Genomic DNA, 20,872 nt, shown 5'->3' on the forward strand with positions numbered 1-20,872 from the left:
CCGTGGTCTAAACTATGGAACAACACAAATATGGATCCCAAAATACAACAATTCATATGGAGATTAATACGCGATGGTCTTGCTGTTAAATCTAATATACAACAGAGAGTGCAAACAATAGATTCTACATGTAATATGTGTAGTAATGGAATAGAAACAGTGACGCATCTTTTCAGCGAATGTTCAACTTTCAAGGATTTAATCTCACTTACAAATCCAGAGATTCAAGCTAACATCAAAACAGATCATATAGAAACTTTGAAATTTCTATTACTTCAAGGTAAGAGTAAAGAGAAAGCATGGATAAATTATACTTATCTTTCGTGGTTTTGTTGGAAGTCTAGGAATGCTGTCCATTTCAATGGAACCCAGATCAATCTCCCCTTCATCCTTCAGGAAACTCGGCGGCACATCAGGTATAATTCTAAATCTAATATTCCTTCCATTACAACTAATCATTTACAGGAAAGTGAACGGATCCCTCCTCCACCAAATATTATCAAAATAAACACGGATGAATCTTTCACTTCAAGTAGAGGAGCAGCAGGACCATTGCTCGCAACTCGGAAGGTATCACCGTTGGTAGTAGACAACACCAGTTCGAACCAAAATCGCCACTCCATAGTGAACTCGAAGCCATCTCTTTAGGGTTTTCTTTGGGAGTGGATCTAGGGTTACAAGGATTTATTATAGAAACAGATTCCCTAGCACTCGTTGGATTCATATCGGAGGGTCTATAACTAACCCCGTGGCGCTTATCTGATGAGATTGAAAGATTACGTGTAGTGTTGGGTGAAAGAAACGTGAAATTACAATACTGCTCCCGCTCCTCAAACACAGCAACTCACACACTCCCAACTTTAAATAGTGATTGTTAATTGGCAATTATGCCCCTTTGTTAATTCTCCTTTATCCTTTTGTCTTTTGATTGTAAGGATGTTTGGATTTTATGGTAAGGTTTCTTCAAAAAGAAAAAAACAAAAGACAATTCTTCCACTATTATTCAAGTGAAAAAACACAAGCCATCTTCATGAAATAGAACCGAAACTTATTTTGTGATAGAACCATTGCATTATCCGTCATTTCATTAGCAAGATGGGCTTCTTCTGATGCCGATGTTAATTTGTAATACACAAAATCTGCTATGTTCTACTAAAAACTATACGCAGTGATCCGTTATTTCTTGGTAAAGATATTGTAAAAGAGATTGAATTATCAGATAAAGCCGAAATTTAAAAAACAGCAACCATGTATACAAACAAAACACCCATAGAGATAAAACTTACAAGTGATGTATATTTCGACAAAAAATTCTCTGCATTAGCAAGATAAGAATGTTAAAGAAAAACACGATATTATTGTATCCACCTATGTACTTTATAGACTACAAGCTATTGATGTTTAATTGGTAAGATGAGAAAGGGAAGATGTGCCTAGAGAAGAAAAATCGGTTATTAATCATTAATCAAATCAACGTTCCCTTGATGATATGATCTTGGTATGGCAAATGTGATCAAGAGGGAGAATTAATGCTCTAATCAAGCACATGTAATCTTCAACTCATAAGAAACTACAACTAATGAGTTAAACTTATTACCTGGAAATTGTTTTCCCACAGAAGAAGTTTCACGAAGGAAAAAGAGCAAACAAGTTAGTCGAGCGATATACGTAAGGCTGTTTTGTATATGAAGGATCTGTATATTGGCATAGAAAAGAGACTACCAATTCAAACTTTTCCAAAAATGCAAGGATATCCAAATGAAGTACTGGAGTTAACGAAGGCTCCTACAAAAATGCAAGGCAGCACAATCAAAGCAAAAGCGTTAGTGGAAAATTGTGAAGAGAAACTTGTAGATAATATTGCATCTCTACAACGTAAACCAACCTTAATCTCTCCTTTCTCTTTCTTGAGTGGGCCAAAGCCTTCTCAAATTCAATGAGTTTCATCTAATTTTCAGTTTCGGGTCCATATAGAACTTGGGTAAAAATAACAATGGATTCTAGCTCATTTATACTTTTGGATTAAAAGTTCACAATAAGCTGACTCACGTACATATTAATATGATATATTGGCTAAAACATGTAATTGTGATTAAAAAAAAGTACAACCTTATTATTATAATTTTTACATGTAGAAACAAGTGAGTTTAAGTCTTTTTTTAGCTATCAGGTTAATCTCTCCTTCCTCTTTCTTGAGTGGGTCAAAGCCTTCTCAAATTCAATGAGTTTCATCTAATTTTCAGTTTCGGGTCCATATAGAACTTGGAGTAGAAATAACAATGAATTCTAGCTCATTTATACTTTGGAGAATAGTCGAACTAATAAACAACAACCAAAAAACTAATATGAATAACCTAACCTGGATTAAAAGAAAGAGCGGTCGATGTACGTATAAATAAGCAACCCACTCAGTTAATAGACAAACTACCTATGAGAAAAAAAAAGTGAGAAACCTTAACTGGATCAAAAGAAAATCAGTCGAACTAATGTGAATAACCTAACCTGGAGAATAAGACCACGGAACTCCAGAAGATTATGAAATAAACTCCTTGCAAATCAAAAAAGCATCAAAATCAGAATCAAATACTAACTTAAATGGAGCAAGTACACATCAAGACACACTTTTGCTTAAACCGGAAAAAAAAAACATACTTATGTTTCATGTGTTCAAAGGTATTGTTATGTTTCATACAATACACATCATTTACTACCCATTTTAAGACAGTTCCTATTGGGACTTTCATGTGTATAAAGGTGTTGTTATGTTTCATAACCTGTGTTTTATAACAATACACAACATTTACTACCCATTTTAAAACACTTCCTATTGGGACTATGGGATAAACAGAAACGAAAAATGTTGATGTGTATATAGAAATTACAATGGGTATTGTTATGAAACATCTCCAAAAATGTTGTTTCAGTCAAGCATTTCTTCAAACATATTGCAGAGCCAGAAAAAGCCATGTCAATTATCCCAGACTCGTCACTGTTAAAATAAACTTTACCTAAACAAAATAAAGCACATAGAAATGATGTAGATGCAATAGTAAACTCTAAGAATCTTACCAATAGAACATTAATAATGATTTCAAGTAAATGATAAATATTAAATATGTATATTACTAGGCAGGACCCGTGCCTACGGCACGATAAACATCAAATCCAAATATGAAGAAATCCCTATAAACAAAAATTATATAATGTTAGAGGCGCCTTCATCGTGCCAAGTATGTGAATAATTTAATTTTCTTTTCGTACAAATATAAGCTAGCAAGGATGCCCCAATAGAAGCACACAATAATAGCACCGCAGTCTCTTTACTTAATCAGGATAGATAGTTCACAAAACACAAAAAAAAAACATACGACAAACATAGAAATTGAATTGGAGAGGACCTTCAAAATCTTTAGAGTATAACTAACATCTTGAAGTTCTGTATTACTTAGCCATATGTGTTCTCTTCAACCGGTGCAACTCCTAATATCCAAAACCAAAAATTAGTTTGGCATCAATCGTGCTTAAAGAATACTCAAGAGTTCTCCACCAATTTCATCGTAAAAATACTAAAGTCCAAAATTCACCATGTTGGAACCCTACATTTTTCATGAATTAGATATGGACACAAAAAAAAAGATATAGACATGAGTAAAGAGAAGAAGAGGAAAATGATGAATACCTCAATATCCATGAAGAATTTTTAAAGAGATAAAGAGGAAGGATAAAGGATTTGGAGATCTATGCGGAGGATTGCAATCGAGTTATTAGAGCAACTCCAACCCGGGCGTGGCTGAGGCCAAAAATTCAAATTTTTGGTCTCAGCCAGGCCCTCCAACCCCAGTCGGCTGGGGCTGAGGCTCCAGTCGATGCTTCAGTCGCCCCTAACATTAGGGGCGATTGAAGGTCCCCAACATGACCGTGGGGACTCCCAACGGTCATATTGGGGATGATCTTGGCCGTTGGAAAAAATCCAATGGCCAAGATCTTATTCTATTTTTTTGTTTTTTTAATGTAATTAGTTTTAATTGTTTTTCAACTCTAAAAAAAACTTTAACATTAATAATTAAAATACATTTAACGAAAGTGTCGGTCTCCGAATTATTTTTCAACCTTAGAAAAAAAATATTATTTCGAAAGTAGTTTAAACACGTATTTTGTATATACACAAAACCACACGCGTTTCTCGCACACCAACAAAAACGTCACACACGCATTTCCCACGTAAACAAATTTTTGGCCTCAAGAGATGCTGGGGTTGGAGCTGAATTTTTGAGGCTGAGCTGAGGCCAAAAATTTTAGGTGAAAAAGTGGTTTTTTCAGCCTAAGACAGACTGGGATTGGAGTTGCTCTTACTTATGATGTAATTTAATGACCAAGATTAAAACTGACCCAACCTTAAAGACTATAATTAATTACGATCTAATTGATGAGATTTAGCCTAAACAATCTAACTCAAAACGGAAGGCTAGATTTATCCTTATGTTTGTTCCAAAACCCAAAATTTAAAATGGATGGCACTGACTTGTTCATTGAGCACTTAGCGCGTTTGAACGTAATGTTAATAGGCCTAGCCCGTGGTTTCGACACAGTGAATCTCGAGTATGAATGTGATTGTAAATTAACATAAAGAATAAATAATACATCACAAATTTAACGCTCTTCATTAACAATGAAGATATAACACTTAAGTATAACATGTCTTCAAATCACCATTTTTTACTAACATAAATTATCGTTTTGACTTTGAGAGAATTTTGATGCTCTGCAATTATTGTTTTTCATAGTATAGATAAATTCAAATAAAGTTGTAGAACTCGGAAAGATGAATTGCTCTCTCCATCGAAGTAACAAAACACCTGCGAGATCGAACGACCAAAAATCAATGTTTTTCCACCTTAGGAATCAAGTTTTTTTTTTTTTTTTTGTTGAGAAACCTTAGGAATCAAGTTAAAAATGTATTATTACCAAATATAAGATTTAAAAATCATTTCGAATAATCTAGTTTAGTCTTTTTTTAATCTACTTCAATAATTTTAAAATCTATTCGTACGACTTTTCAGTACAAAAAAAAGAACGAACAATACCAAAACAAACAAAATTGGTAGGAATTTAACTTTTACTTGCCTGAAAAAGTCTCTTCGAAGGGTTCAGAACCTTTGAGAACAAATTTTTTGACATGAGCAGGAAGTATTATGTGTTCTTCACAAAAACATGTCAAACATATCCACTCTTGTAACTTTTGCATCAATAAATCAACGCGTAACATGAAAAACAATAAAAATATGTAAAAACATAATTTGATTTGATTACATATTTGATTTAATCACCTCTTACATGGCCGAGAATAAAAAGCAACTATTTTACCTCTTAAAACATTTAATCTATCAATCACATATCACAAAAATAATAAATAAATAAATTTAGAAAAACAAAAGTTGAAATTGTGAAATTAACCTAATAATTTTAATCATCATTCACATCATACCTCTCATCTGGAATCCTTTAGGTGTTGAGAGTGAAACTTAAATTTCATGAGGATGTTTAAGATTGAGATTCCTGCAAAGATATAACCCACACAGACCTGTCGATTTTCGTTGCCCTTAGGTGATAACGATTTGGTTGTTTACCTTTAAAAATATAAGTAACACATACAAAACGAAGGTACCTTTTTGTTTGGATAGTCATCCATCATCATAGTTGCTTCAATCTGACTAAGAAAAATTTATATGTTAGCTTAAAGCAAAACTAAGTTCTAAAAGTAGAATTTAGCTGAACAAATAAAACTTACAACAAATTTATGTATAATTGTCAATAACATAAAGTGTTTATAGTTCACATATGAGAGTAACTACATTTTAGTACATTTAAAATATTAATCAATAATACAAGTCCTATTCTTGCTTGTCATGCTTAAATGTTGATAATGTGTATAGAAATCGATGTAGACAAGATTCCCCTTGTGCCTGAGACAGATTCTTCAATATCGTTGTATATATCTCCCTTTAGTAACACAATTAATACTCAGCTGAACAGTTAAATGTAAATAAAGTTGAAACTACAGGCCGAAAATACAAAATGTGGAAAAGTAGAGAAAATTTAGACAACCGAATATCATGTCTAATTCAAAATAAAACTTAAATTTGCACCTTCATAATTTCACAACTGATAGCTATACTCAAGACCTTCTTATAAAGAAATAAAATATAATTAAAAGTTATACTTCATAGATAAAAAAGAGTGGGGGAATGAATGAAAGAAAGCTAATACGTATTTCATTCGATTTTACACAAACCAGCACCCAAAATGACAGACAGATTATAACACACAGGAAATGTTTCTAACTCTCTCTAAAACTCCACAAAATCCCGAAAACCACTTTTCCGGACTGTAAACATTATTGCCTTTACTTAGATTTTGATGAGGAGATGGGGTTTGAATCACTTGACATTCGATACAATCACTGATTGTATGAGAATACCAAAGAGAGATAAAGGTAAGTGACTGTTCCAACTAAAAGAGTGAACCGAAGGGTGCTAGTGAGGAGAATATGTGATCTAAATGTTACCGTTAGAAGTTGAAAATAATAGGGCCAAGATTTCTTAGCAATAAACCACATTTAAGTTCACTATTTGATGTTTTATTTGGGTAGATGGGTTCAGTGGATCTAAAGGCTAGGTTTCAGGCTAAAATAAAACAAATAAAATGATTTGTTTATGAATTTTACACAATCAATCTAATCAAACTCAAAACAAAAAGAGAAACAAATTCACTAATCAATCAACCAAATAAACATAAACTTCTTATGAATCAAAGCTGAAAGTACTTTAAATGTGTAAACTCAAAACATTAACCTAGAAATTTGCAAATTCAATTGATACTGACGATTTGATTTACTGGAAGAAATTTTGAATTTTCATCGAAAAGATCATCTCGAAGCAATTGAAAAGTTTGAAGAAATTTTTACCTGTAGGGATTTAGTCCCCAAATCAAAGATTCCTATTCTCACAAAAGAACTAAATTATTCACTGCACATAAAAAAAGAAAAAAAATTGAACTTTCCTAAGCAAATTTGAATTTCATGGAATTGGATTCTAACCTGATTTGGATCATCCTGCTTTCTCTAAAACTTGATTTGAAACATCCAACAAATCTCTGTGATTGAAATTGTAAGGAAACTTCCTTAGCAAGTCAAACAGTCAAATAAAGAAATCCATCTTCATCTCGTGAAAAATCATCTCTAATTTCAGATACTGATGATGAAGATGAATTCCACTACACATTGAAGATGAGATTTATGAAGGAAGAGAGAGTGTATAGCTCGATGGAGAAATGGGAGGACAGATACCGCAAAGAGGGAAATATAATCTGGTTCGTATAATCTCTCAAAAACAAAAGGAGACAATGAGATGACTTCAGTGAGGCATTTTATCGAACACATTGGGTGCCCATAATGTTTTAGTTATTACCGACAGTGGTTGCAACGAAACCAGTTCCAGTTTTCTTTCAGTAACCTCTTCCACAGTAATCAAACTATTAGAAAACCAATATGTTCCTATACTGGCTAATTCATAATGAATTTAACAAATTAGTGTATTATAATACCAGAAAAAAAGTGTTCACAACCAGGAATTGTACATACCAGGCCTGAGAGTAATGAGAGAAAAAAATTCTTTGTTTCATTTATGAAAGACATAGATCTGATTTTCAGATCAGGGGACTGAAAATCAGAATGAATGGGATGAAAAATCAAATGATGGATGAGACCACAATGAATCACCATTGTAATATGAAGACGAAACGGAAAGGAAATAACAAATGGAATCAATTATATTGAATTTGGGATAGTCCTTGTAATAATGACGATGAGTGAACGAGGGCGATGAAGACGCAGATGAAAGTGCAGATGAAAGAGGAATGATCGAGCTTAAATGAGGGATAACAATCGACCTAGAATCAAGTCGTTGATTAGATTCAACTGCTGAGTCCATATATAAAAATCGAAGAAAAGCCACTTTCTTTCATCCGAAAACATCTCGACCAAAAGCCAAATTCGTTTCTAGGGTTTACTCGACTCCTTCGTTCCAGACATCAGCTCGAATTTGTAGAGGAGTTTCAACTCGATCTTTGGCCGAAAATCATCACCTAATGAGTTCACATAGGGTTCTTCTGTTCCAGAATCAGTTCACATCTCTCTATCATCGACGGAGTTTAGCTAGGGCACCAACGAGGAGGGTTTTTTTTTGGGGGGGGGGGGGGGGGTGTTGAAGCTTGGGTTTTGGGAAGGTTTGGCCGGAAATCATCACCAACTAGGGCGTCATTGTATCGAGGCGAGTAAGGTTCAAACATTAAACATCTTTCTAACTCTCTCATACCTCTTTCTCTTTACTGTCTAACACTCTCTCTCTCTTTACAAACCGAAGCTCGAATTTGATGTCTAATGTGATGAATTTGGGAGAAATTGCCCTAATTATATGTTATAAGTGTTCTGAAATTTTTGAAATTAATCTGATTTTGTCCTAAATTGATATCTAGATGTCCGATGTAATGAATGAGATTGAAGGGTTTTGACCTAATGTCGGAGAATGAGACTGAAGAGTTCTTCAATTCTGCAGTCCATTTCAAACATGTTCATCTTCAAGTAAGTTTGTTCCTCAATTTGCATCATGTTTCATCTCTTTCCCTATTATCTTAAATTTTTGGGCAAACCTAGTTTAAAGTTTAGCCCATTATCATTATGTCGGTGATGATGTTATTGTGAAGATATTTAATTTAAGTAGTTATCAATTCTGTTTTGGTCAAATAACTGGTCTTGCTGGAAACCAGGAAGTTTTAGTTTAAGTCTTCATGTTTAAATAATTCATTAGGTGAATCCCAATAAGTTAGGAAGTTGATTCAGTCCTTTACTATTGAACCGTTGTAATGGCTCTATAAAAGCCCACCTTTGCTTTCTAAGAAGAACAGAGAAACTTCTCCTTGATTTGAGTTTGAGTATACATTGTTCCTGATTTGAGTTTGAGCTTTTTGATAGCTAACTAGTTTAGTGTTAGACAATTGGTACCAGAGCTTTCTCACGAGGCCTGACCAAATCCTAGCAGCTATGGCAACAGAAGGGAATAACTTTGTACAACCTGCTATTCCAAAATTTGATGGTCATTATGACCATTGGAGTATGTTGATGGAGAATTTCTTGAGGTCTAAGGAGTACTGGAATCTAGTGGAAAGTGGGATTGTAGAATATCCTACAGGAAGTGTTTTATCTGATGCACAAATTAAAACTTTGGAAGAACAGAAGCTGAAGGATTTGCAAACCAAAAACTATCTATTTCAAGCCATAGATAGATCCATACTGGAAACTATCTTAAACAAGGATACATCAAAACATATTTGGGATTCGATGTAGAAAAAATATCAAGGTACAGCTAGAGTTAAGCGTGCACAACTCCAGGCTCTTCGCAAAGAGTTTGAGATGCTTCACATGAAGGAAGGAGAATCTGTCAATGATTATCTTGCAAGAACAACAGTAGCCAATAAGATGAGGATTCATGGAGAAAAGATGGGAGACGTGGTGATCATTGAAAAGATTTTGAGATCAATGACACCTAAGTATGATTATGTGGTGTGCTCCATTGAAGAATCGAATGAGATTGATGATATTTCAATTGATGAACTGCAGAGCAGTTTGCTTGTCCACAAAGAATTGTTGGTCATGTAGTAGAAGAAGAACAAGCTTTGAAGGTCAGTCAGGAGTACAAATCTCCAATGATAGGAAGAGGCCGAGGAGGTTACAGAGGAAGAGGAAGAGGCAGACAAGGTTCATATGACAAATCAACTGTTGAGTGCTATACCTGCCACGAGTTGGGTCATTTCTCATATGAATGTCCTCAAAGAGAAGTGGACACCAAAGTAAATTTTATTGAAGGTGAAGAAGAAATGTTGCTTATGGCTCATGTGGATTTAAAAGAAGACCACTGCAGCAATACATGGTATCCCGGTTCTGGTTGTAGTAACCATATGAGTGGAGACAAAGAGTTATTTTTCAGCCTAGATGAAACAGGGATGTTTATTAAAGCACTTCGCACTGATCGCGGAGGAGAGTTTAATTCACAAGAATTAATTAGTTTTTGTGAAGTAAATGGTATACGAAGACTACTAACAACAGCTTATACACCACAACAAAATGGTGTATCTGAGAGAAAAAATCGCACCATTATGAATATGGTACGGTGTATGCTTGCAAGGACGAAGGTACCTAAAGAATTCTGGCCTGAAGCTGCAAAATGGAGTGTCCACATTCTAAATAGATGTCCAACAACGGCTGTGAAGCATATCACGCCTGAAGAGGCTTGGAGTAGGAAGAAACCAGCGGTGACACATTTTAAGGTATTTGGGTGTCTAGCTTATGTTCATGTCAATGATCAGCTAAGGAGAAAGTTGTATGACAAGAGTATAAAATGTGTAATGATCGGAATCAGCGATGAGTCAAAGGCTTACAAACTATTCAATCCAGCTACGAAGAAGATCATAACCAGTAGAGATGTAATTTTCGATGAAACAAAAAGCTGGGATTGGACAAATGAAACAGGAAAAGATTTTCTTGAAGCTGAAACTAACAAAAAAGAAGCAATACAAGATGCTATTTCAGATTCGTCAAAATCTGATAATGAGTTATCTGAAAATGAGTCAGCCGAAGAAAGTCCAATCAGACAGAATATCCGAGAACAAAGAACGAGGACAAATCCTGCGTGGTTTAAAGATTATTTGTGTGGTGATGAGTTATCAAATTTTGAAAACAATGCTCAACTAGCCTTACTTGTTGAGAGTGATCCAATTACATTTGATGAAGCTGTAAAATGCTTGAAATGGAGGAAGGCTATGGACTTGGAAATTGAAGCAATTCAAAAAAACAACACATGGGAACTCACAGAGCTGCCATTAGGAGTAAATACCATTGGTGTAAAGTGGATATATAAGACAAAGATCAAAGAAAACAGTGAGATCGATAAGCATAAAGCCAGGCTAGTGGCAAAGGGTTACAAACAAGAATATGGAGTTGACTATTCAGAGGTTTTTGCACCAGTTGTAAGACACGATACGATTCGATTGGTAATATCCATGGGTGCTGAAAACGATTGGTTAATTCACCAACTTGATGTGAAATCAGCTTTTCTCTACGGAGAATTGAATAAACAAGTATACATCGATCAACCTCCAGGTTACATACAAAAGTGAGAAGAACATAAGGTTTATAGACTAAAAAGAGCCTTATATGGACTGAAACAACCCCCTAGAGCTTGGTACAGTCGCATTGAATCCTACTTTTTGAAGGAAGGCTTCGAAAAATGTTCATATGAACATACATTGTTCATCAAGACTGGAAAAGAAGGTAAAATATTGATAATATGTCTATATGTGGAAGATCATATATATACAGGAAATGATCAAGCTATGTGTGATGAATTTAAGTCATCGATGATGATGGAGTTTGAAATGATAGATTTGGGAAAAATGCATTACTTTCTAGGCACTGAAGTGAAACAAGTTGCTAGTGGGATTTTCATTGGGCAAAAGAAGTATGCTCAAGACGTTCTTAAAAGGTTTTAGATGAGCAATTGCAATGCTGTACAAAATCCGATTGTGCCTGAAACAAAGCTTACTAAAGATGTTGATGGAGTTAAAGTTGACAGCACCTACTTCAAGCAAATTGTGGGCAGTTTAATGTATCTTACTGCCACAAGACCTGATCTGGTGTTTGTAGTGAATCTTATTAGTAGATTCATGGAATCTCCTGCAGAGCTACATCTCCAAACAGCAAAAAGAATTTTGCGGTACCTAAACGGGACGATCGATTTTGGTTTATTTTATAAAAGAAAATCTAAAGCAAAATTGTTGGGTTTAGTGATAGTGATTATGCTGGTGATTTGGAGGATCAGAAAAGTACGTCAGGATATGTATTTATATACAGTTCTGCTGCTGTGGCTTGGTCGTCAAAAAAACAACTTGTTGTTACACTACCAACAACTGAAGCTGAGTATATTGCGGCAGCCACTTGTGCATGCCAAGCACTTTGGATGAGAAGATTACTTGAAGATTTATGTTGTTCACAAAGTGGGGCTACTGAAATATTCTGTGATAACAATTCAACTATTAAGTTATCTCAAAATCCTGTTATGCACGGAAGAAGCAAACATATCGATGTCCGATTTCATTTTCTTCGTGACCTCACAAAGGAAGGAGTGGTGATACTGAATCATTGTCGCAGTGAAGAACAAATAGCCGACATTTTTACAGAACCATTAAAAGTCGAGGCATTTATGAAGTTACGGAATTTGCTTGGGGTTCTTTCAGGTTCTAGTATAAACTGAACACTTTATCATGTTCAGTTTAAGGGAGGATGTGAAGATATTTAATTTAAGTAGTTATCAATTCTGTTTTGGTCAAATAACTGGTCTTGCTAGAAACCAGGAAGTTTTAGTTTAAGTCTTCATGTTTGAATAATTCATTAGGTGAATCCCAATAAGTTAGGAAGTTGGTTCAGTCCTTTACTATTGAACCGTTGTAATGGCTCTATAAAAGCCCACCTTTGCTTTCTAAGAAGAACAGAGAAACTTCTCCTTGATTTGAGTTTGAGTATACAGTGTTCCTAATTTGAGTTTGAGCTTTTTGATAGCTAACTAGTTTACTGTTAGACAGTTATAATGTCCAATACTTATGTTGCCGCAGGAATGTGGATTAAGAAGGTGATGGTTAGAAATCGTTTAATACAACGAAGAGACCCTGATTGTAGTTTGATGGAGATGGATAATGAAGTTCATGAGTTTGTTGCAAACAAAAACAACCCTAAATTGAAAGAAATCTATGGGGTTCTCGGAGAGAGAGGTGCTGATTAATTGACAAGGAGCGATGGAGATGGATAATGAAGTTCATGAGTTCGTTGCAAACAAAACCCACCCTATATGAAAAGAAATATATGGGGGTTCTTGGGGAGAGAGGTGTTGATTAATTGACAAAGGAGTTGTAGAAACAATGAGAGGCTTCTTAGTCAAGTGACAGCCTTTGATCGTCACTTCAGTATGGTTCTAAAAAATGTCAAGAGAATGTGGATTGAGGCCAATAGGTTTGTTCTCTCTGAAGACCTTCATTAAGCAAATGTTAATCGACTGCAGCTACCCAAGGCTGGGAAAGACTCAACAGTGAACATTGATAGGTTGATTTCGAAGATGTTCCTCCATGGTAATTCTGTCATCATCGTTTCTAAGATACAAGAACCATCTAATGCTATCTAAGAATTGTAACTGAAATTACTTGTATCTGTTTGTGAAGATTCCCTTAATTGAAGTTAAATGACTAATGAGTATCTATTTTGCTACTTCTCTTGCTCTTCGTTTATGTTATCTGACACAATTACTTTTCAAGCGACTGTGAACCTGAGGCATGGTTTTATCTATTTTGTTAGCTTTATTATGGAACGGTCATTCGATTGATATGAAGTAGATACAAGAACCTCTAGTGAGAATACCTCTGTAATTGATGAAAAAAATGATACACAACAAGTGACAACAATATTTGATACAAAAAGAAATGGTCTGGCCAGTTCTGTATTACAACTTGAAAATGACTTGAAACAGAAAAACACTCTCAACAAACTTGACTTGAAACCGTTGTCCTGCATTCCAAACTTCAACTTGACTTGAAACCGATGTCCTGCATTCCCACTTCAACTTGAGTTGAAAGCCACAACCTTTGTTTCTCTAACTAAGGTGTTGTTTGTTTTTTTTATTTTTTAGATCTGAAATCTGAATTGGATGGTAATTCAGATTTCAGATGTTTGTTTTATTTATTTGGAAAGATCTGAAATTTGGCTGAATTCTTTTGATGTCTAAAATAGCTGAAAACAGATCCACAAATTGCAGACTTCAAAACAAGTCTGAATTGGTAGTACAACATCTGAAAAAGTCCAAATGACAATAATAACCTTAAAATATCTAAGAAATCACATCTCTGTCTTCTCCTTCATTTTCTCTGTTAACGTCAAACACATCACCGTCGACCACCGTCGACCACCGCCGACCATCACGTTCTCTCCCTTTTTCTCATACATCACAAATGGTAAAAATAAAACCCTAGAAATCGGCAATAAAATGAAACCATGATGATAGATCTGCGATCTAGAGATGTCGCTAGCTTGCGGTTGATACAGAAATTGAACCCACTTTCATCTTCAACCTGTTCATGTTATTCATAAGAAACAAGAAACGACACCGTGGGTGATCGGTTAGAAGGGTAAGCATCCTCAACAAGTGTAACCATGCGAAACCCTAGTTCATGTTATTCATCTTTTCATTGGGTCTACATGGATATTAACGTCAAAATCTCGATCTAGGGTTTACATAGAACTGAGGGTTTCTTTTGGAACAAATGTTCTTTGTTGTGATCTGTGTTTCTCATTTTGTGTTAGAGAGGGAGAGGAACTAAGAGAGAAAGAGAGATAAACTAAACAACCGGAGAGTCAGAGAGATATCTGACCGGAAGACATGTTCGCCGGAGAGAAGTGTGGCCGGAAGTGAGAGGGAGACAGGGAGACGGAGAAAGAGAAATGGAGGAGTTTAGGGTTTTGCTTTTCACTTTATGAGAGAGAGAGATAGGGTTTTATAAAATTAGGTTTGTTTGTGAATATTAAATTGGGGGTATAAATGTAAAACTATTAATTCGGACTTAAATATTCAGATTTAAAAAACAAACATCTAACTTATAAAATATTCAGCCAATTCGGATTCAGCCAATTCAGTTTACCCAATTCAGATTCAGATTCAGACGTATAAAAAAAAAACAGCACCTAAATCTGTCATTCTCTCCTGGCCTATGAATGGCTCTAGCGGCGGATCCGTTTTCTAATTTGATATTATAATATAGATGAAGTTCGGTGGACGCTATTACAACAAAAATCTGCAGCAAGAAACAACATCGCTACTCAATATATCATGCGGGGAAGAAGAACTAACAGAAAACAACAAAATAATCTATTGTTGATTACAACTTCGTTACGGAAATTCTCAATTCACTCTTCTACTCATAGAAAAGAGTCAGGAAGCTTGAAGTTACTCTTTCCTCTGCACGCGTCAATTAAGAATCATGGGTATAGAGTTCTCTTCTTATTCTGGAGAAGTACTTCCAACGCTCCATTTTGATCCTCGTCTCATCTTCTTATTTTATATTCTCCCCAAATGAATAAATTAAGTAAAGGTCGTGTCCGCAAGTTACAACTTCCAATTTATAGCAGATTACACTTCAATCGAATAATGAATAACAACAAAGCGCATCCGCGAACCTAAAAGCTTCTTATGAACCCCCACATTTTCTTTCATCATAAATGCAGAAATTTTAAGGGTTTGGAGGTTTGTTAGAGTTGAAGTAAGAAACAGAATGACCCTTTCCCATAAACACTAGCCTAGAAACAAGTAGGTTTAGCAAAGATATGGAAGAAGGGGATTAAATTAAGACATCTTAATAACAGTAGAAGCATAAAGGGAATGTAAATGGTAGCTTATAGGGTAAAGATGACAACTTTACCCATAAAAAAGAGAAGTGAAATATAGTGAACAAGATTTTTGAGAATTCAAGCATACTTAATTTGAACTTAGATTTAGGGGGTGAAGTATGAGAAAGTCGACTTGTAATCAATTAATGAGTGAATACTTGGTTCACAAAGAAGATGATTTTAACCTTACCCCATGAAGTAATGATGGCTAGAATCGAGTGAAGAAGGGGATAGGATGTTGAACCTTATCTGATGAAGCTTTAGATGATGCAATCGAGTTGAAACCGAGTTAAAATCGATTGAAGAGGGGGAAGAGGGGAAAAATCGCAAGTTTTGCCCTAGCTGTTGTGAAGGAAATCTAAACCCTGTGTTTTGATATGGGTTGTCCTTAACTCAGAAAGTACAAAACTTGAGGGACTCAGAGCTAAATATCCAAAAATGAGTCTCTCCCTCATAACACGTCAGGATGCTATGCCCGGTTGGACTGCCAACTCGGCTGGCCGGGATTTCGGCCGGGCATAGCATCATTTTAGTTTGTTATATAGATTATATATAATATATTAAAATATTTTTATTTAAATCCTGTTATATAGTTAATTTTGTTTTAACCTTTCAGGAGCTACTTTTGACGTCTAATATATTTAATGATTCTTTTGTGTTACAATTTATGTTTATTTATTAGATTTTATTGAATATAAGTGTGACATTTATCATTATCACCGATTAAAGATAAATAACAAACTATTTAAAAAATATTTTAATTAATACACAAAAAATACGATTACAAATATATTAACAATATTTTCTAATAACTTAAAAGCAAATAAAAATTAACAGAAACTTTCGGTCAATTACGTAAAACAGAAGAATATAATCTTCTAAAACTATAGAACATAAATATTTGTAATAAATATTTTAACAAATGCTTTAAAACATATTTACTAATTATATACAAAAGTAAGTTACAAATAAAATTTCTAGTCAATCAAGTAACAAATAGCAATACTTTTGTGATTAGAGTGTAATTAGAGTAGAAATATGTTCCGTAACCGACTATTTACCATTTAAGATGTTATGCAGAATACCATGTGAACATGGTTACAGGTACTTGTCACATAAAGTGATGGATCAAAATGTTCTTTTTTTTTTTGTTGAAGAATCAAAATGTTGTTTATAACAATGAAGATAATGTCTTGGTAGTTGCTGGTTGCAAGAGTTGTCTCATGTATTTTATTATGCTACCTAAACAGGTTGAAGAATGCCCTAAATGTTCTTTTTCTTCTTCTTTCTCTCTCTTCTCCTTCAACCTCTCTCTCAACCACCATATTCCATCCTCACATCTAACCAAATCAGGCATAAATTCTTCTTCTCCTTCCTTGAAAACCCGAGAACGAAAAACCACATATTATCATGTCCATTAGAATGAGATTTGTTTGAACATGAACAACTCGAAACACAGAATCAAGTGAAGAAGTGTTCTCGAAGAAAATATCCCAATCATGAAAAATGGTTTCTAATTTATTCAACGTTTTATAATGTGTTTTAAGTGAATTTGGTTTGTGTGGGTGGCATTGAGTTTCTCTTGAGAGAAGATTTTTCAAGAAACATGATAGCAATATTAATATAGAAGAAATTTAGCAAAAGATTCAAAACATTTTTATTGATTTGAATTTCAAAAATTCATCAATCAACTACTACAAGTTTACTGTATTCCTTCCCAGAGATTGCCATCTTCATTACAAATTCAGGATTCATATCTTGTATATCACCCTGTAAAAACAATTTCAACAGATTCTTCGAAAACCCACTAACCATTGCCACACCTTTTTGGTCACTCTTCACAGGAGTTGCTCTAGAGTCTCTAAGGTTCCAGAAAATTATATACGGCACAGAAGTAAAACCCTTGTTTCGATATTTCTTCTGTATGACTTGGTAGTCTGTTTTCCAGTTATTCTTAGAAGCTTGATTGAACTCCATATCACTAAACACGAAAACCGTCTTTATCATCTCTTCTTTCTTCAGTTTTCCCTTAACAGCAACATCCAAGATTCGATCGAAGACCTTTTGAAAATCTGTCGAGTATCCCCAATCCATCCTTCTAATGAAATTCGTCTTGGAACGAAGATTGTCACCTTCAATTAGGTGCAGTTGAGGATTATCACTAAATGTGATGACCTTCCCTTTCCATGGATCTTCACTCATTTCTGATACTAGTAACCCTAGAGCTACACAAACATCCATTGGAGTTCCTAACATACTCCCTGATACATCACAAACAGCAATACAGTCTTTCAATTTTCCGGTCTTCGACAAATCATCTACCATTCTTCGCCATTGAAGTTCTGCAACTTCACAACCTCCTTCATCATCATCATCATCATTATCGTCTAATGATGCTATGATCTCATGTGGTAATAATGCTCCAGCAGCAATCTTCTTCTCTCCACATTCCACACTACCAAGATAATTCGTGAATCGTTCTGTATCATGTTCAAAAAAGAACTTCTTGTAGTTTTTCATGGCGACAGAGGCAACCCGATTATAAGGCAGAGTATCCCATTTCTTAGCACTCATGAAAACCTCTGGTAATTCTAGTGCTTTTCGAAGAGGAACAAGAACTTCTTTCCTTAATCGATCACGAATTCTATAAGCATAATGAGCTTCTTCGAGTTCTTCATACTCTGGATGAGAATTTCGTGGGAAAATTCTTCTGGCAATCGCCTCACAGAGTAAAGTAGATCGATCGAAAGAATAATCTAACGACGGACACCATTTTGAAGCTAAACTAATCTTATTAAGTTTACCAGAATTCAAAGAATTGATATCATGAATCAAAAACTCAGCGAAAAGTTGAGCAATTTGATCATGTAAATACCTGTAATGTGGATCATTCAAATATCGATCTCTTGCTTTCTTTGCTTTCGAAATCTTTTTATCTTTTCTTAGAGTTCTTGCTTCCTCTTTAACAATCTCAACTCTTTTCATTTCCGCCATTATTCGATCTTCTCTTGGTTCAGTTGGTTTAATAAAACGCCTTTTTCCATCTTCATCATAATAAATTCTACATTTTCTTTTTCCTCCTCTGTTTGATCTTCCCCTAATTGATCTTCCTCTAATTGTTCTTCCCCTAATTGATCTTCGTCTGACTGCTCTTCGTCTGATTGCTCTTCCTATGATTGATGTTTCATCTTTTTGGATTTTTCGAACTTGAAGACCTTCCAGAATTCTATAAAGAATCTCGGGTAAGTCTTTGAAATAACCAAACTTAGCAAAAGATTTGACATTGAAAGCTAGGGTTTTAGGGTGGTTTTGAAAGAGCCATAGAGCAGCAGCATAAAATCCTTCTTTATCAGATTTTCCAGTACCTTTGACTCCTCTCAAATGACAGATTAACTTAAGAGCAGTCAATGGGTCATGATTCCAAGCCAATTTTAGCCGGTGGGTCAGACCCTCCGGTGGTGTGTCAGGTACTATATGGAAGAAGAAATCAACCAATGGGTTTCCTGTTGAATAATAAGTGGCAGACCCATTCTCTGTTCTTCCTTCAATTTCAACATCAAATTTATTGAAATTAGAAACCATTAGATTAATGAAAGGGGAAGAAGAAGATGAGGATGAATCGGCCGATTCATTTTGAATCGGTGGTGGAGAAATGGTTTGTGATTGGTGGATTTCAGGAGGGCCAAGGAGTTTATGAACAGTCGAAGAAGAAGACATTTTTTTTTGTTTGTTTCTTGTTCTTCCAAAATCGGTTTAAATAGATAAAACCTTTTCTTGGGGTTCAAGTTTTTGCCCGGTCAATTAGGGTTTAAAAGGATATTTCAGTTTATCTCTAAGCTTAACTTGTGCCCCAAGAAGCTTCTCTTAATCCCCAATAATTTCCTTTTTTCTGAAATAATTATGGGGTTTCATTTTGCCGAATTATGGAAGGGATAAAAAGAAATTTTGAACAAAATCAAATCCCCTGTTTTTTTTAAGGTTATCCTCTCTGCCTCTCAACTAACCGTGGGTTGTTGGCTTGTTGCTAATTTTTTGGCACCCTAATTGAACAAAAACAAAGATGTGAAATATTGGATCCACGGTTTGAATGGGTTTGTCACAGAAAGTTTGGGTTTTATATAAAACTAGGATATAGCCCGTGCCTCCGACATAAATTATCATGACTAAGTCGGTTTCATTTTTCATTGAAATTTTCGACAACAAAAATATATTCGAAGACAAAGTGAATAATTAGAGAAATTTACACGATCATGAACAAAAATTTCCATATGAAAGTAGTATCTACATTAAGAACGTCTCTGAGGATCTATTTTGTTTGGCATATTTGCTTTTAGGAAGGATTTAACCAGAGTTGGACGAATAATACGACAGTATGATAAGCTATCTAGAGTGGATTTAGGCAGGGCCGTGCCTGAGAATTCAGGGGTCCTGTGCGAATTTTTTTTGTGGGCCTTTTGTATAATAAAAAGTTACAAATAAAAATTGAAAAAATGCAAGGTAATATGTTAGTGCATAGTATAGATGAATCTAGTCTAAAAATTCATCCAAATGTATTTTGACAAAAACAGTCGTAAGAAAATTTTTCCGTTTTAAAATTTTATTTTATAAAAAAATCTAGTCTAAAAATCCACGATAACTTAAACCCATTTTTTTGTTTCTTCTAATGAAATATTAAGGTTTTATGAAATGCTAGATCTTAATATAAACAATATAGATTGTTCGCTACTTATCAAACATGACCAGGAGCAGAACAAAGACTTTTAGTGAGCATGGCTAGTTTAAAATAATTGAAAAAATAATAATTTATCTGTTTTTTAATTCTTCAGCGTGCGTCCAACCCTTGACCTCTGAGGTGGAAGATTATACCTCTTACCATTCCAACAAGGGTTGTTGGCAAAAAAAAAGAAATTATCTTTACACCAAGTTAAAATCTAATTAATTTTTTAATATGATGTCTTTTGTGTTATAATTTTCGCATATATATATTTGCATATTGATAGAATTTTCTTAAATTTTCATTTTTAAAAACACTTCAAAAATTGAAAATTCATCCAAAATAACAAGACAGTGAAGAAAAAGTATAATGGAGTAGGATTAAAGGTATATTTAACACTTTTACCCTCAACCTACAAAGTTTGAAAAAAAAACCAAAAGATTTGAGTAGAGAGGGATTCGAACCCATGTCTCCACCATGGAAGCTTCAGAAGCCTCCCACTCGGGCTGATAGGTATATTGTGTTATTCCTTGCTATTGGGTTCTACATAACGGCAATTCTAGTGTGTTACAAGAAACGGGCACTTGTAGTGGGGGGCCCAGTGCGGGCGCCCTGCCTGCACT

At 34.7% G+C, this 20,872-nt stretch overlaps 1 protein-coding gene and 3 long non-coding RNA genes across 5 annotated transcripts; 1 reads left to right on the forward strand and 3 right to left on the reverse strand.

Moving 5' to 3' along the window:
* Positions 1-5,265: 5,265 nt before the first annotated feature.
* On the reverse strand, positions 5,266-6,384 carry LOC147557816 (uncharacterized). The gene is made up of 2 exons (XR_015234194.1): positions 5,666-6,384; positions 5,266-5,581 (listed from the first exon to the last, which is right to left on the reverse strand). It is a non-coding gene; the product is annotated as an uncharacterized LOC147557816 (long non-coding RNA).
* Positions 6,385-8,020: 1,636 nt separating this feature from the next.
* On the forward strand, positions 8,021-13,366 carry LOC147557817 (uncharacterized). Of its 2 annotated transcripts, none has more exons than XR_015234191.1 (3): positions 8,021-8,331; positions 8,533-8,748; positions 12,691-13,366. It is a non-coding gene; the product is annotated as an uncharacterized LOC147557817 (long non-coding RNA). The 2 variants fall into 2 exon arrangements; XR_015234192.1 differs by having other exon boundaries at positions 8,021-8,327.
* A 141-nt stretch (positions 13,367-13,507) lies between these two features.
* On the reverse strand, positions 13,508-15,879 carry LOC147557818 (uncharacterized). The gene is made up of 2 exons (XR_015234193.1): positions 14,834-15,879; positions 13,508-13,752 (listed from the first exon to the last, which is right to left on the reverse strand). It is a non-coding gene; the product is annotated as an uncharacterized LOC147557818 (long non-coding RNA).
* Positions 15,880-17,168: 1,289 nt separating this feature from the next.
* LOC147557819 (uncharacterized) lies at positions 17,169-19,362 on the reverse strand. Its single transcript, XM_086659417.1, has one exon. It carries the CDS (start codon positions 19,250-19,252, stop codon positions 17,219-17,221), a length of 2,034 nt encoding a protein of 677 aa, XP_086515543.1. The 5' UTR covers positions 19,253-19,362; the 3' UTR covers positions 17,169-17,218.
* Between the last annotated feature and the right edge of the window lie 1,510 nt (positions 19,363-20,872).

Source organism: Eschscholzia californica, unplaced genomic scaffold (genome assembly GCF_041429995.1).
Source record: "Eschscholzia californica isolate CP2 unplaced genomic scaffold, dmEscCali1.0.p SCAF_2, whole genome shotgun sequence".
In the NCBI taxonomy this organism is placed as follows: domain Eukaryota; kingdom Viridiplantae; phylum Streptophyta; class Magnoliopsida; order Ranunculales; family Papaveraceae; genus Eschscholzia; species Eschscholzia californica.